The 16,423-nt window shown below is 41.5% G+C and overlaps 2 protein-coding genes across 11 annotated transcripts in view; one reads left to right on the top strand and one right to left on the bottom strand.

The window, feature by feature from the left end:
- The window catches only part of Med12l (mediator complex subunit 12L), a 299,671-nt gene that overhangs the window by 81,788 nt on the left and 201,460 nt on the right, over positions 1-16,423 (top strand). For 8 of the 10 annotated variants that reach the window (XM_029537710.1, XM_029537715.1, XM_029537717.1 and 5 more), the window contains 3 exons: positions 4,368-4,582; positions 5,610-5,714; positions 6,438-6,614. In XM_029537710.1, coding sequence (XP_029393570.1) covers positions 4,368-4,582; positions 5,610-5,714; positions 6,438-6,614 — 497 coding nt within the window. The remainder of the gene's footprint in view (positions 1-4,367; positions 4,583-5,609; positions 5,715-6,437; positions 6,615-16,423) is intronic. The other 2 variants (XM_029537714.1, XM_029537716.1) reach the window with 1 other exon arrangement.
- Gpr171 (G protein-coupled receptor 171) lies at positions 10,889-15,763 on the bottom strand. The gene is made up of 2 exons (XM_021195544.1): positions 15,509-15,763; positions 10,889-12,396 (listed from the first exon to the last, which is right to left on the bottom strand). The coding sequence occupies exon 2, from the start codon at positions 12,316-12,318 to the stop codon at positions 11,359-11,361; it is 960 nt and encodes a 319-aa protein (XP_021051203.1). The 5' UTR covers positions 12,319-12,396; positions 15,509-15,763; the 3' UTR covers positions 10,889-11,358.

Consider the following 16,423-nt stretch of genomic DNA (forward strand, 5'->3'; position numbering starts at 1 on the left):
CCAGATCAGAAACTTCTATCTCCCAGTCTCCAGATTAGGTCCACTGGTGAGCCTTCCAATTCTGGATTGTAGTTCATTTCAAATATAGTCAAGTTGACAACCAGGAATAGCCACTACAGGTACTGAGGGTGGGACATTTTTGAAAAGTTAAAGTGTGAGCAGTGTTAGATTGCTTACCATTGTTGTGAGATATTCAAATGAGAAAATATAACAGCATCTTGGGGAATATCTAGAACAACACAAAAGTGGCAGGGTGAGGAGTGATGTAGAGGAGGGATGGGGAAGTTTGTGGAAAAGAGGTAAAATAGCACAGTGGATATACGTTATTATGACTGTCGGAGGAGGGGCTTTGTTCAGGCTGAGTGGAGCCCGACACTGGATCTTTGGGACAAGCAAGGCTCTCCTTTAACTAACTGGAGGGCTAATGATAAGCTTTGGGCAGTGGTTCTCAACCATCTTCATATTGTAGCACTCGAATACAGTTCCTCATGGGTCGAGACCCACAGGTTGAGAACCATTGGCCTTGGGGACAGCAAGTGTCGGAGAGATTCAAGTGGTTTGAATGTTGAAAACAGGAAGAGGAGAAGGCAGAGGAGAATTCCTCTGATAGCAGAAAGCCAGGCACGGGAGGTGGCAGATGTCAATCATCTTGGATCATTGGGAGGTGCACATTTGTTCCCAATTTGCTGCCTCTGCTCATTTCAGTTGTCACTGGGGGAGAACTGTATTCTATCCTGTGCCTCTTCTGGATCACACTCCTGCCTGAGAGACTCCTCAGGTTCCCTGAGGAGAGCCTGCTTATTGTGAGAGAGGAGACGCTTCCGTACAGTGTTCAGGGAACTGAGCACACAGGCTTTTGAGTGAATTTGTTTGTTTGTTTGTTTGTTTTGGTTGATGTTTATGAAAGTGACCATGCCAGGAATTTAGCTCTGTAGATTTGAGCCGTCAAGTTTTCTAAACTCGTCCCGAAGGTTTAGATATAAAGCTTTAGAATGTGGCTGAGATACTGAAAATCATAATGTAAGCTACACAGATGGGTTATGAATTCAAGAAAAAAAGACTTCTGAGCTGACTAACGACTGGCCTTGCGTCTGTTTTTATCTTCCTCCTTTCGTTTACATGGGTTAGCATCCATTAATTTTCTCATTGCTGGTATGAGATGCCTGACCAAGGACATTTAAGGCCCGGTTTATTTTCACTCGAGGGCACAGGCCAGCATGGTGGGGACATCATGGCTCCAGGTGCTTTTGAATGAGGCTGCTGCTCATCCTGCACTCTGGAGGCAGGGGGTGAATGCTGAGATCTTAGCCAAATGAATGATGCTACCCACATGTAGGGTCTTCCCACTCCATCGCAGTCTGGAAACTCCCACACACACACACACACACACACACACACGCACACAGAGTGTCTTCTTTTTTTCATGATGGTTCTAAATCTTACCTAGTTTATAGCCAAGACTAGCCACAACAGGGCTCCCCACCCTGATCCTTCCCCCTTCATATTTAAATTGTTTGGTTATACAGACTTACTGGAAATAGTGCACATAGATACCTGGGAGAGGCAGCCCTTGCAGTACAAAGGTGGTCACAACTCGTTTTAGTAATAAAAGAGAAGTTTAGCAGTGCTTCAGCTTGCATTATGAGGTGCACAGTCATTTATTTTCTAGGAAACCTCTATCATTAAACTTGAAATTGTGTTTGGTATACGGGTTCCACATCCTTCAGTTATAACGGTGCGATAAAAGCCTGCCCATCAAGGCCATTGAGAAGGCTCTGCAGTTAAGAGCACTCATTGTTTTTCTGAGGACCCAGGTGTGGTTCTCAGGACTTGTTTTCAGTGGCTGGCAGCCAACTGCCGCTCCAGCTCCAGCTCCAGCTCCTAAACCCTCTTCTCACCTGTGAGGTCACCCCGCATACTCACACAACTGAAAAGAAACTTAACCCGCCCGTCCGTGCTTGACGCATGTTAGTGCTGCAGCAAATGTTTGAGTAAAACTTAAAAAGTAAAACTTAGCCGTGTTTTCCTTTGACACGCTATACCTGTATGTAATGAATTCTGTTTGCTCTCATTGTCTCAGTTAGGTTTTCTATTGCTTTAATGAAACACCATGACCCAAAAGCTAGTTAGGGAGGAAATGGTTTTTTCAGCTTACACTTTCATATTACTCTTCATTGCCAAAGGATGTCAGGACAGGAATTTAAGGAGAGCAAGGACCTGGAGGCAGGAGCTGGTGTAGAAGCCATGGAGGGATGCTGCTTGCTGGCTTGCTTCACATGGACCAAGGGCACTAATTAAAGAAATACCTTACAGATGTATCTTATGGAGGCATTTTCTCAATCGAGGCTCCTCCTTCTTTGATGACTCTAGCTTGTGTCAAGTTGACATAAAACCAGTCACAACTGACCCTTTGTCATCATGACACACAAACACATCACTAGTAAGCCTCAACCCTTAGTTCTTATTCATCCCCAAGATCTTAAATAACTTTAAAAGTCGCACAGTCTTTGCAAATACAAACACATTAAGATTTTAGTCCCTTTGAAATAGCCTGTCTGTTAAAATTTAAAGTCTCTTAACTGTGGGCTCCAGTAAAATTAAAAACAAAACAAAACAAAACAAATAACTTCCTTACTTCAAGAAGGAAAAAAAATCATGGCTCAGTCATAATCAAACCAAGTCCACCCATCCAGTGTCAGGACATGATCTTCTGGGCTTCTCCCAAGGGCTTGGGTCACTTCTCCAGCTCTGCTTTCTGCAGTGCACACAGCTTTACTTCTAAGCTCCAGCTGGCTCCACACCACCGCTGCTGCTGCTGTTCTGTGTGGTTATCCCATGGTACTGGCATTTCCAAAGTGCTGGGCACTTTCTCCATCAGTCTGTCATAGACTCTCTTCCTGGTGCCAAGACTCCACTTCTTTGCATGATACCTTCAGTCCTGGGCCTTCAACTGTCACCGAGGCTGCACCTTCACCCATGGCCTCTCCTGGTGTCACAGTGCTAAGCATCCGCTGTTCCCTGTGACTCCTCCAGGCCTTCAAAACCAGGATGGCCTGGGTGACTCTTCCACATAACCAAGTCCACCTGCCAACACAAGATACAATTAATTCTTGGCTGCCCCTGGAACACACAGCTTTTTGTGCTCTCGGGAAACACCTCCCAAATGATTTTCACCTCAGTGATGCTGGTCTCTTCTTAACCTTACCTCTAATTTCTTAGCTCCAGCTAATCAGCATCTGTTGTCCCAGTAATGCAAAGGTTTCACTTCAGTGGTGACAATCTCTTGTTCATTTTGGTTGACTTTTCAGCCCCAGCTGACAAGAATTACAGAATCTTATTTTAAAATAGCAAGTAGTCACGGTAGAGTCTTTAAATTTTCACAAGCCAGGCCTCCATCTTCTGCACTGTTCCCAAATTGTTATCTTCCAAACTCCTACAGAACATTCCACTGAGCTCTCAACACTCAATGGCTCTTCTAGTCAAAGTTCCTTCCACAACCCTTAGTCCTCATACCAACTTGTCTTAGTGTCTGTCTGTCTGTCTCTCTCTCTTATTTATTTATTTATTTATTTATTTATTTATTTATTTATTTATTTATTATATGTAAGCACACTGTAGCTGTACTTAAGACACTCCAGGAGAGGGCGTCAGATCTCATTACGGATGGTTGTGAGTCACCACCATGTGGTTGCTGGTTTTGAACTCAGGACCTTTGGAAGAGCAGTCAGTGCTCTTAACCATTGAGCCATGTCTCCAGCCCCCCAGTTAGGGTTTCTGTTGCTGTGATAAAAACACCACGAACAAAAAGTAGGTTGGAGAGCAAAGGTTCATTCAGCTTACACTGCTCTTCGTTGGATTGTATTGCTCTTCATCACCAAATGAAGTCAGGCAGGAACTTAAGCAAGGCAGGGATCTGGAGGCAGGAGCTGATGCAGAAGCCATGGAGGGGTAGCGCTTACTAACTTGCTTTACATGGCTTGCTCAGCTTGCTTTCTTATAGAACCCAGGATGACTAGCCTAGGGATGGCACCACCTATAATGGGCTGGAGCTTTCCCTGTTCATCACTAATTAAGAAAATGTCTTAGAGTGGAAACTTATGGAAGCATTTTCTCAATTGATGCTTCTTTCTGATGACTCTGGCTGGTGTCAGGTTGACACAAAACCAGCCAGTTCACTTTACTGTCTCTCTTTCACCCCTGCCATCTTTTGTACTTTTCAAAAAGAAATATTGAATTAAAAAAATAGAAAAGGTAGTGAAAATGTACTTAGTCCTTGAAAAGTTTTTTTCTTTTACTATTTATTTATTTATTTATTTATTTATTCAGGCCTTTCAGAGAATTTCTAATTTAATTTGTTTCTCACCTAGCGGACCCAAACAGTGAATGCGAGAAGGTAGAGTTTGTGAACTTGGTGCTGCTCTTCTGCGAGTTTATCCGCCACGATGTCTTCTCCCATGATGCATATATGTGCACCCTCATCTCCCGAGGAGATTTGTCGGTTACTGCCTCCACGGGGCTGCGATCGCCAGCGGGAGAGAATTCGGATGAACACTATTCAAAGGATCATGATATGAAGATGGAGGTAAAACCTTGGAGTGGTACCCATACCGCAACCCCAAGTAAACTCCCCTGGGGAGTCCGTTTCAGATGGCACTTTAGTGATGGAAAGGCAGTTGGGTTTTAGATACTTTTCTCTCTACAATGTTTATCTCCCCTCCACTTACAAAGGACATGCAAAACGTGTGTGTTTTAGAATTTCGTGCGTGGTGTAGTTAATGAAAGGTTAGGACTGATCATAATTTTTTTCGTGAGATTAAAGTGATATACTTTTAGTTTTAGATGTGTGTCGCCTGCAATTTTCTTTTAATTCTGTGCTTCACAAGTGAACTTGTTTTCACATCAAACTCCTTTGGCTATTGTTTTAAGGGGCATCTCCATATGCCCTTGGTCTTAATAACACACACTTTCTTTGCAAAACTTAATCTCCATTTCTAAAACAGGGTAGAATTGTTCTTTGCAGCAGTTTATACTGTGGCTGTGACTATGATTCTCTGCTAGGTGCTGGTAACAATGTCGACATTGTTCCAGATATTTAAGATTTCAAGATAAAAAGATTTAGGCGACAGTGAGAAACTGGAAGATGATGACAGTCTGATGGGGCTCAAAATACAGATTTATTTTGGTTGTTTAATATGAGTTTACAGATACTCTCAGGACATATTTCAAGTTATGGCTATATTTGTTTGTTTTTTTTAAGGATCACAATTTTCTTTTTTTTTTATTCTGAGATCTTTAGGGTTCTTGATTTATTATTATTATTATTACTACTACTAGAGGTAGCCCAATGAAATAAATCATGGCCAATTTGTTGTAAATTAAGAATCTTTCTGCTCTTCCTTTAAACCCCGTGAGAGTTAAAGCTTTGTTTAGTCCAGGGGAAGGAATGTGATTCTTTAAAGCAATACATGTTTTCAAGTTTTCTTTAAATTCTTTTAAGAGAAATAGACAGGGGTAGCAAAAGATAGGATGTGGAAAACATCCGTGTTTCAGATTCCATTTCTTGAATGGCAGCGCTCACAACATGGCTTTCTTTCTCTGGCGATTCCCAGGAGCACAGTGTTATGGCGCGCATGGGCCTTGGCTCAGGAACCGCTAACATCTTTGATGATGTAGACAAGAGTGACTTTAAAAGTGACTTTGGTTCTGAGTTTCCAGTAGGTTCGACCTTTGATTGTCCTTCCCACCCCTGCCTGTCCCCATCTCTTCCTTGCTTGCCGCCTGTATTGGAATGACTCACACTTGTGCTGTCCCCGTCACCGTGACCTGTGGTTGTCACGTTATCCTCACTGTGGGGTTGTATTGCCTCCTCTGTAAAGTGTTCCCCTCCCATCCTAGCTGGCTGTGACACTTTTATTTTAGGATCCAGCTGTCTTAAGGAGTGTGGGAATGTCCTTCCACTATGACAATCTATGCGTTGAGTTTGTAAAGAATAGCCTTATGGATAATTTATTTTCCTACTGTCTGAAAGTATAATGGGTTTTTCATGAATCTTGCTGTTTATGAAAGCATTGTTTGTACATTAGAAAGCATTTGTCTATGGCTACATCTTATGAGTATTGCTAAGCGAGTATTTTTGGAGGAAATGTAACCCTTTGAGGATAACATTTTTAAATTCGCTTACATGGCCAGTCCTCGGGTTGGCTTTGCCCTTCCTCCCATGTGGTTTTCATTTTCCCATTTTCTCAAGGGCCGGGGGCGATGCTGACAGATTTTTCTTTTTTTGTGATTTCATTTTGTGGACGTTCATAACATTTCTGCCTGTTTTTCTCATCAGCTATTTTGCGGGCCTTTTGTTTGAAGCTCTGGTATGTGAGGCACTGTGGCTTGACGTTGCTTCCTTTATTTATGATGTTCAACATTTGTTTTACATGACATAGATTTTCTCTCCCATGCCTGGAGAATCCTGTGAGAATATCAACCCTTCCTTGAGCAGAAGAATGTCAGTCAATGGTGAGAAACTGCTAAAGAGAGAGAAACCAAGAGAATTAATTTTCCCATCAAATTACGACCTCCTCCGACACCTGCAGTATGCAACCCACTTTCCTATACCTCTGGTAAGATGTGTTTCCATCAGTGTGTACCATGATGGCTTTATAAGGCCATCAGTGATTGGCTGTCAGATTATCCACTTGCTGTGCTTATTATAAGCTCATTAGTGAATGGCTGTCTGATTATCCTTGCACTCCTCTGTTTACACATAATGACATCAGGTGAAAACTACGTTTGCTGCTTTTGAAGGCTGCAATCAGGATTGTATAGGCAGTATACAGCTACAGCGTGAAAAGGTACGGTGTGATATTAGTGACTAATAGATTTAATCGAGTTCCTTATCTTAATATCCTTTCGTCAAAAGGATTTGAGTCACTAAGTAATGTCTAAATGTTTTCTCTACTTCAATTTGAAAGTCATTTGCTGATTAGCTTTTACTTGCCCTGTCTTGACTGTTGGTACTTTTGACATTTAGCAGATGAGTAAGAGTTTGGGGTATAGGGAAGGTAAGTGGGGTGGGATGGTTGTTTATGAATCACAAGCTCTCTGACAGTGAAGAAGGTGGGTGAAAACCCCGGTGCCCACGCAAAGGCAAGCTTTCGACATCTGGGGTCCCCTCCATTCTCAAATGAGTATTGGAAAGAAGGGCCATTGTCACCTACAGGTGGATTGATTGGATAAAGACAGAGGGTAGGGGTGGGATGGGATGGATTTGGGTGTGGAGGGCTGAAAGCTGGGATAGCATAGGAAGCAAGCCTGGTAGAGAACTTAGTGCTGAAGGCTTGCGTTGTGAAGTGTTTATCCCAAAGAGATGCCATAGTATTTTACATGTTAGTCATGAACATTGAGCTAAAAGCCGGGACATTTTTAATTCCCAGGTTAACTGTTTCCTGCATGCTATATTTTGGCTACTGTTAGTTTTGGTCGGTAAGCTGAGTATTTTGTTAGAGCTAAATATAGTTGATATTTTGGAACATCCTCCAAAATGACTCAAACTCACTTAGTCCATAATTTTTTGTCTTATGCAAATTACAGACTCTGTTTTGTTTGTGTCCATGAACTAGGCCAATACTTTACAAAATTCTTGTTCATCTCAGAACAGTTTTCTATGGTTCTCTGTGTCACCAGTGTTCAATACAACAGAATAATCTGGCAGTTCACTTGTGTTAGCAGAGAGGTTGGACTTCTGTATCACAGATGTTTCCGACACACGCGTGGGTTTGTGTTTTAAAATTTGAAATGTAAAATAAAGGAACTTTAAAGCCTAGAGTTTATTCATTACTAATTCTGCAATGTTAGCTTCTTAGTCGTAATAAACATACTGTGGCATAGTCGTGTAAGACATTTTTAATAGTAGGGAGATGGGTCCAGGAACTCTGCATAATCTTTGTAGTTTTGTTATATACCAGAAAGCTCTCTGAAGAGCCCAAAGCTTACCAAGCAAATACGAAGAGACCAAATGGGAGGTAGAGCCTGCACAGTGAGTGCTGAAAATCACTGAGAGTTGCATGTGCTGGTCTGTGTAAGTCTCATTTGCAGTCTGTCATCTCTGTGCTCCTGGGACCTGAACAACAACAGGTACCAACAATCAGCTTTTCCGTTGATGTGATCACATGACTGTGTTCACCTCCTTAGAGGAAAGTGCTTAATGATGTCCCTTGACAGTTGTTGTAGGATCTAATTTTTATTTTTATTCATTTTTATGTGCGCTGATGTAAGGTGTATATTTGTGTGTGTGCACATGCAGATGTGTGCACCTGTGCACATACATATTCACAGGGGCCAGGGGAGTATATCCGGTTCTACCACTTTTTGTCCTCAGTTTTGACACAGGTCCCCTACTGTAGCTACAACTTGACTGGTTTTGAGTAAGTTCTAGTGATCTTACCTCGGCTCCCTACAGTGCTGGGGACACAGGAGTGAGTGACAATTCCTAGCTTTTTATATGGATTTGGTATTGAAACTTGGGTTCTCATGATTGCCCAGCAAGCCTGGTCACACCCTAAGCCAACTTTGGATTCAGTTTTAATTAGCTTTTGTCCTAATTTGCTGTGACAGACACAGTCACCAAAAGCATTGGGGAATGAAGGGTTTGTTTCACCTGATAGATTACAGTCCGTAATGAAAGAGAAAGTCTTGCAGGGATTCATGCCTGGAGCTGAAGCAGAGGCCTTGACTGAATGCTGATTACTGGCTTGCCTTGTCTGGTTTGCACAGCCAGCTTTCATATCTGCCCAGGGGAGGTACTGCCCATGGTGGGTTTGCCCCTTCTCCAGTAATCACTCATTAAGAGAATGCCCATAGACTTGCCTATAGGCCAATCTGATGGGAACATTTTTCTCAATTGCTCGTCTTCTAAAATGAACCCAGCTTATATCAAGTGTCCAAAAAACTTGAACAAGCACAGCTTTCCACTACTGATTTACTTAGGGCCCCTTTCCTAATGGGCATAACTGAGGATAAATCAAAAGGAAAGTATAGGCTAATAAAACATTGACTTTATATTGAGAGTATATTTCTCTTCTTATTAGGAGAAATCTGACTGCCTGCTTTGCATGAGAAGTGAATATAAGAATATGGCTAAAAATGTCTTGGTCTTTTGCTCACCTCTATATTGCCTTTGTAACTGGAGACGAAGGAGGGGATGAAGGGATACATAAGCAAAAATAATAATAGTCATGCATATACTGTGTCACGCCTGTTTTGATCTGCTCATCAGAAAATAGGCCACCAACAAGCACGGGTTTTATTGCGTTTGTATCCTACCAACCTGTAACCTGGCAAGAATGTGTCCTGTCAGACTTGTCCATCTCATTGGCATCCCTGCTTCTTGCTCTAGAAGCTACTGTTAAAAGTTGCTTTTAAAAAAGGAGACAATAGGTCTTCTTTCAATTATTTACTTCAGACTGAAAATATATTTGTGAACTTACACACAGGACTTCGAAACACTTTCTTCAAGTACAAAAATAACATCTTAATCAAACATATTCTTGGCGTTCAGGGGCACATTTATATTCTCTCTCTCCCTCATTCCTGCTTCTTCCTCTCTCCTTCTCCACCTCCCTCCTCCTGCACCCCTCCCGCGCGCGCGCGTGTGTGTGTGTGTGTGTGTGTGTGTGTGTGTGTGTGTGTGTGTAACAGTCTGACTTGTATTCCTTTGATCTCAGCTGGTGTTACAGGCATTTGCTCCCACATTCATTACAGGATCACTGTCTCTCATCACCACAGCCATTGCAATGGAGTATTTACAAAAAGATTTATTTATTTAATGTGTGTGCATGTGAGTTCCTGCATGTATATATGTGTACATATATACGTGCATGCCTGGTGCCATTGGAGGTGAGACAAGGGTGTGGGAACCCACTTGGATCCTTTCTGTTAGTGGAGTTGCAAGCAGTTGTGAGCCTCCTGATGTGGGGGTGCTAGGGACCGAACGTGGGTCCTCTGCAAGAGTCGCAAGTGCTCTTAACCATCGAGCTATCTCTCTGGCCCATTTCTAACTGTTTTATGTGGGTATTTGTAATACTAAAAATACACACAGAAGACCTGGGTTTTGTAGCATGTGTCTATAATCCCAGAACTTGGGAGGTAGGAGGAGGAAGATCAGGAGTTTGAGGTTATTTTTGGCTGTATAGTGAGCTCAAGGCTACAGTGAGCTATAGGAGATTGTGTCTCAAAGGAAAAAAACAGAGAACTAAACCCAAGCCCAAAGTCCACAGTCTCATGTGTTAACCACTTTTCCTGTTGTTTTAGTAGGTCACTAATTTAATGCCCTTCCTCAAAACCTGTGTATTTACTGGCAGTTGAGAAGATCTGGCCAGCGATGGGGTGACTTGTACTTTGTACTGCAGATTCACTCTGGTTGGCCTGGTCTCTAGATTTGAGAGGCACCCAGGGCCCAATATAGGCTATGTTTCTACAATGACTGTATGTATGAGTCCATGTGTCTATTTTAAGATTCTTTTTTTTTTTAATAACAAGTTCACATATTCTTTAGCTGGTATTTTTTTAATACCTTTGATGTGGATTTTTACTTCCAAAACAGTTTCAGTAGTTAAAGTAATTTAGTAGCTTCCTTATATTGTTAAAAAAAAATTCCCATGTATTTGCAAACGCCTCTTAAAATTAATTAGGGATAAGGTCTCACTTTATAGACCGGGATGGCCTGCAGTTCACTTTGTAGCCCAAGCTAGCCTCAAACTCATAGTGATCTTTCTGCCTCAGCCCCCAGCGTGCTGGAATTAACGAGTGTGACCTCCTGTTCTGGCTACTGTAAACCTTTCATAACAAAAAGTTGTTATTATGTTAACAAAAATTAGATATTAAAAATAGGAGTGTTGAATAAAGAGCATTTAATACCTTTCAAGGCAATAGTTATAAATTAAAAATGATGCAGGTATTTTGCTTTTATTCTTCTAGGTTGCCGAAGACCTTTAAGGTTATCGCTGAAGGGCTCCCCGGCAACTTAGATGTAGATTATTTGATATATTTTCATGAAGAAATTAAATGTTCCAGAAATTGAAGTGAATCTCTGAGTCTTTGCCATGGCTCTCCTCACTTTGATCATTTCAGTTGGCCTTGGTTCAGTGTGCTTTGTTAGATAAAGAGTGTCAGCAACTGTGAGAGCACAGGGTTGGCTAGTATTGAGGAAAGGACTTCCTGCATGAGCCAGACCCTGTTTACTAGCTATTGGTGGCTCTTATCCCTAAGCATCTTCTTCTATCTCAGCATCTTCTTTTATCTTTGAAAAAAATGTGACCAGCTTTATGGTCCAGTCGGGAAGAAGGACTAACGTGCAAAGCCTGCGTTTTACACATCATTCTCACTTCTCAGTCTTTCTTCCAGACCCTTGGTCTTTTTAGGTGAGGCGAAAGTCTCTGTGACCTTTAGTCGAAATGCTTTTGACAGATGATAGTACAGGATTGGATCAAAACACAAATTAGACACAGCCAGCAGCAGTGTGGCCTCTTTGGCTTTGAAGAGTGCGATCCTCGTTGAGCAATCAGATATGACCTCTGTCTGGCTGAGGGTGTATGGGATCCTGACAGCGTGGTAAGGAACAAAGCATATGATGTAACTAGCTGTCACCAAGAGAATGTTGAGCAGAGCTGATTTCACACTTGCATAGTTTGTATTGTCTCTATTTCTGTAGAGTTGTCTGATTACAAGGAAGTTGGATATCAAAATGATGACTGAGAAATTTAAAAATATTGCCACACAGATGAAGTTTGTTAGCAAATGCCAGTTTCTTCCAAACTCCTTCTTAAACTCCATGCAACCTACATTCGACTTTTCTTTGATGTCCTTGATGGGAATCACCATGTTCGGCACCATGATCAGCAGGACCATGAGCCACACGACAGCGGATATCATTTTGGCAAACCCGGGTTCTTGTATTCGGTATATCTTGCAGCTGTGTGTTAACTGAAGACAGCGATCGATGCTGACAAAGGCTAAGAAGATAATCGATAAGTACATATTGATGTAGATGAGGCAGGCTGTCACTTGGCAATGGAATATCCTTAGCTTCCAGGGTGCCACACCCAAGTCAACAACGATTTTTACTGGTAATGCCAGGGTGAGCAGGAAATCAGCTGTAAGCAAATTAATTAAGTATATGCTGACACATCTGTGATTTGTGGTTTTCTGTATAAAGGCCCACGTGGCAAAACAGCTTCCAATAATTCCAATGAGGAAAACTAAATAAAAAAAATAGGTAAATGGTTCCAGATCTCTGTAAACCGGACAGAACGTTGAACTGTTTGTCATCTTCAGGTATAAGGTCAAGTTCAATAATTAAAAAAACAAAAACAAAAACAAAAACCAAAAAAAAAACACCTCTGGGCTCTGTTTAAAAAAAAAGCAGAAGGAAGATGTTAGTAACTAAAATCAGAAAATATTTCTTAGAATCATTTATGCTCAAAAGCATCACCGCCTTTCTTGTTTTTAGGAAGAGTTTCCCTGGGTAGTGGGAACAGCCTAGATAACAAAAAGTCAGGCTCTCTACTGTCTGATTCCTACGACTTTCAGGAAATCCCATGCTGGTTTTCTTTTAGGAAGGGATGTTTTTGACCTTGTGGTTGTGTAGCTCTCTGTTACTGGTTGAGGGAGAAATATCTTTGCCGAGGAGGTGAGTGACCAGAGGTTCTGGGAAGTGGAGAGAGGAAGGTCCTGTGGTTTTGTCTGAAAAGGGCTTCAGTGTGGCTTTCTGCTTTCCTTTTTATAGCCTTTGTTCATTATGCTGCAAGAACCTAGGCTGATGGTAGGAAAGAGAAGACAGCAAAGTGCAGAAAGGTTTGCACCTTTATCTTAGATGTGGGCCCTCTGTTGTGAGTCCTGTTAGCATATTATTCAGTGAGAAGAACTGAAGGGATAGACCCTGGTTCTGAATTGATGCCCCCAGACCTCTGTCATCATGTAACAATTTATAATGGTCTAGACCCATGAAGGCCGGTGTTGTGTGTGGTGGAACACTTTAGATGAACATTAAAGATTCTATTTAACTGTCATATTTCATGTTGAGTACCCATGTAATATTTTTCGTTACGTTATGCTTGCCGTGTTAATCAAAATGCTTCCTTGTGTTTCTTTTTACTGTTTAAATTCATCTAGTAGAGAAACTTGTTGAACATAACGGCTGTACCTATTTCTATGGGAGTGCTTTTGAGTCGTTTTGTGAAAGTGTGTTTTAGAAGCTTCTAGAACATAGCCCTATAATTTATTGGTTACAATGTCTTCCAGGAAAGGGTCAGTCCCATCTGTACCTTTACTAGACTAGGCGAATCTCATTTGCAATGCCAGCACTCAGGAGAAACACTGGTTTAAGATCACCCTTTGCTAAATTGCAGTGTTAGCCTGATATAGACTTGAGACCTTGTTTCAATCCAAAACATAACAAAACAAAACAAAATCCCCCTCTAACTTCAACAGTAGAGAACCACCACAATTGAGCCTGATCGTAGCCATAAGATCTCGTCATGGTCCTTCCAGGTGGAGCACACCGGCTTCACTGGTAAGCTCTAGTTAAACCACGCTCCCTCTGGAGTGGTCTGTTCCAACTCCTGTCCGTGTGTAGGGCCACAATGGTCCTTTGTGCTGTCCCTCTTGATGTGGCAGCCCCTTTTCATATTGGACAGTACTCTTTTGTTTTAAAGGCGGGGTCAAAAATACCACTTACAGGATGTAAATCTATATGGAATTTTCTGAAAAAAATCCCGAAACCAGAGAGTCTAGAACCTGGGCTTCTCAAGCTTTCGTGTTTTATCAGTGTTCCAGGGCGCTGAGAGTTTGCTGGCCATGGAATGGCTCGGCAGCCATAAAATCCTTCTCTAAATCAAACAACTTCTGAAGTCTTCTTAAGTTTTAACTTTTCAAAATACTTAATGTATATCTCTTTAAATTTTTATGTATTGTTATCATGCGCGTTCACGCTGTATGGCTGCGAGTGTGCTTCTGTGTGCATGTGGAGGTCAGTAGACAGCTCACGGAGTCAGTTTTCTCCTTTCTGCTTGTTTGGGATGGAACTCAGGTCTACTTATGCCCTAATTTACACATTCTCTGGCTGAGCTGTCTCATGGCTGGCCGTGCTGTGTTTATCTAAGTGATGCAAGGTGTGAACTTAAGTGTCTTAAAGGTTACAAGCTCTTCCCCTTTTCCCCAAAAGACTCAGGGTACTTGGGGTGCACGGGTATTGTTAGTCTGTACTAACCTTGATGAAAACTGTAAAGCACTTACCATTTATGTTTGTTGATTACACATTTTTGTTTAAAGAAAAACTTTTTTTTTTGCGTCATGTTGGGTGGTTATTCTAATCTTCAGTCCACTTAAGCATGTGGTAGAATTTTAGAAGCATGGCACTTTAATGATAGATGTATTCTTCATCCATGATTGTTTACCAGTCCTCAAATCAATTGAGGCTGCAAAGTGCTCCGGATTTCTGTAGCCTTTATCCTTCCTCCTTTTTCTGAGTCTTGTCTATTGACCTGTGGGCCTGAAGGGGGACTCTTCATGTCTGAATGCCACTTCAGGCTTCTCTGACTTCCTTATAGGCATTTCGGATGTTATATAGTATCGGTAAAATAGTTATTTGTTTCTGTGAGTGCTGTATTGCCTGAATAATTATGTGTCAAACTCTTGTTTTATTAGTACAGATTGTAGTAAAGAAAACTATTGTAATAGTTTGTGGTGATTGGTAGTCTCTGTAATTAGAACTGACCATCTGTTCCAGAGTGGAGTGACTTAAAATAGTTACAGTGTAACCACTCACTCAGTAATGCTGAAGCGTCTTTGAGGGCTTTGTACTTGCTTCTATTAAATTGTGTCTAGACTGACATGAAAAGTAGTTCCTCAAAATCTTGCATATATTGATCAGAGGCAAAATCGTACTGTAGTAGCATCCCATGCTCTCTGTCATAAACCTGAGATCTAAGAGCTTGATAAACATTGTGACAAAAATATCCATAAAGTAGGTGCGCTCAGCAGTGCTCTAGCAAAATGAAGAACAGACTTTAAATATCTCTGTGACCCTTGCTTATCGATTGCTTATTCCTTAGGGGGCAAAACTAAACTAAACGAAACGAAAACTTAGAGGGTTTTCCATGGGAGTCATTTTTGACATGCTTTGAAATTTGCTAATGTCGGACTGGTAGAGGAAAGTCTGGTTAAGATCTGTTGAGGAGATATAACATGGCCTTGCCTAGCATCAGTCTAGCTAGAAAACAGTAACTCGTTACCCTTGCCTGAGTAACTAGTCTAATTTGAACTGTAGTTTTTAAAAGACAGATGAGACCAAAAGAAAGCAGGAAATGCTGCTAGAAGCCCACAGCTCAGGTATAATTGCAGTTTAATAGTGGTTGTCCTACCACCCCAAAGCCTTGGGACTTTTGACTCTTTCAACACTGAAAATTCTGACTTTGTTTCTATGGGGAAAAATGGAATGAGCTCATTGAAAAGGACGTACCTGGCTGTGTCTCCTCTGGCCTGAGAGGGCCTGGGTTCTGGCTGTCTTCTCTGGCCTGAGAGGACCTGGGTTCTGGCTGTCTCCTCTGGCCTGAGAGGGCCTGGGTCCTGGCTGTCTCCTCTGGCCTGAGAGGGCCTGGGTCCTTGCCGTCTCCTCTGGCCTGAGTGGGCCCAGGTCCACGTCTTCAGAGAATCAGAAGCTATTTAGTTACCCACAGTGAAAGCAGTTCCATTTTGCAGGGTTGCCTGCTGAACTAAGAATTTCCTTTCCTTCTTGTGTGGTTTTAAAATGTTAGAGATTGACGTAGATGAAACTGTGGTTTGCAAATGGTTTAAACTGTATGAAAGTCTCCTGAGGAAGTTTTTGTAAGAAAACAATTTCATCTATCTAAGTAACTCAAATTTGTGAGTTGCTGTTTTAGGAAAAATAATTTTCAATTACCCATGATAATATCTTGCCTCATGTATCTTTTTTTTTTAAATAAAAGTATCCCATATTGCTCTGTTTCATAATAGTTTTAAAAAATAGTGTTAAAATCTTGAAAATGGTATTGAGTTTATGAATTAAAAACAGTAAGGTACCTAAACAGATACTCGTTTAGTTTCTAACACCAGCACTTCAGAGGTACAATTAAGTAATATTGTTGCAGCTTATATTTATACTAAGGTATTTGTTGATTGAAAAATAACACAACCACACTGTGGCTAGCAGACTCCTGTAACCTCAGCATTTGGGAGGCTGAGGCAGGGTGATAGCCACAAATCTGAGGCAGCCTGGGCTCCATGGTGAGTGTAAAACCAGTCTAGGCTATTTTCTGAGGCCATCCGGAAATCGACACAGCATAGAATCAGGTATGGTATAGTTAATTTTCTGTTGTTCATGATAGGAGAGCATTTTTCTACATTTATTATTCTG

The sequence above is a fragment of the Mus pahari genome, chromosome 4 (assembly GCF_900095145.1).
Source record: "Mus pahari chromosome 4, PAHARI_EIJ_v1.1, whole genome shotgun sequence".
Classification (NCBI taxonomy): Eukaryota; Metazoa; Chordata; class Mammalia; order Rodentia; family Muridae; genus Mus; species Mus pahari.

Bases quoted from the DNA above. Each gene is read 5' to 3' on its own strand.
- Gpr171 (XM_021195544.1), bottom strand. From the start codon at position 12,318: ATGACAAACAGTTCAACGTTCTGTCCGGTTTACAGAGATCTGGAACCA.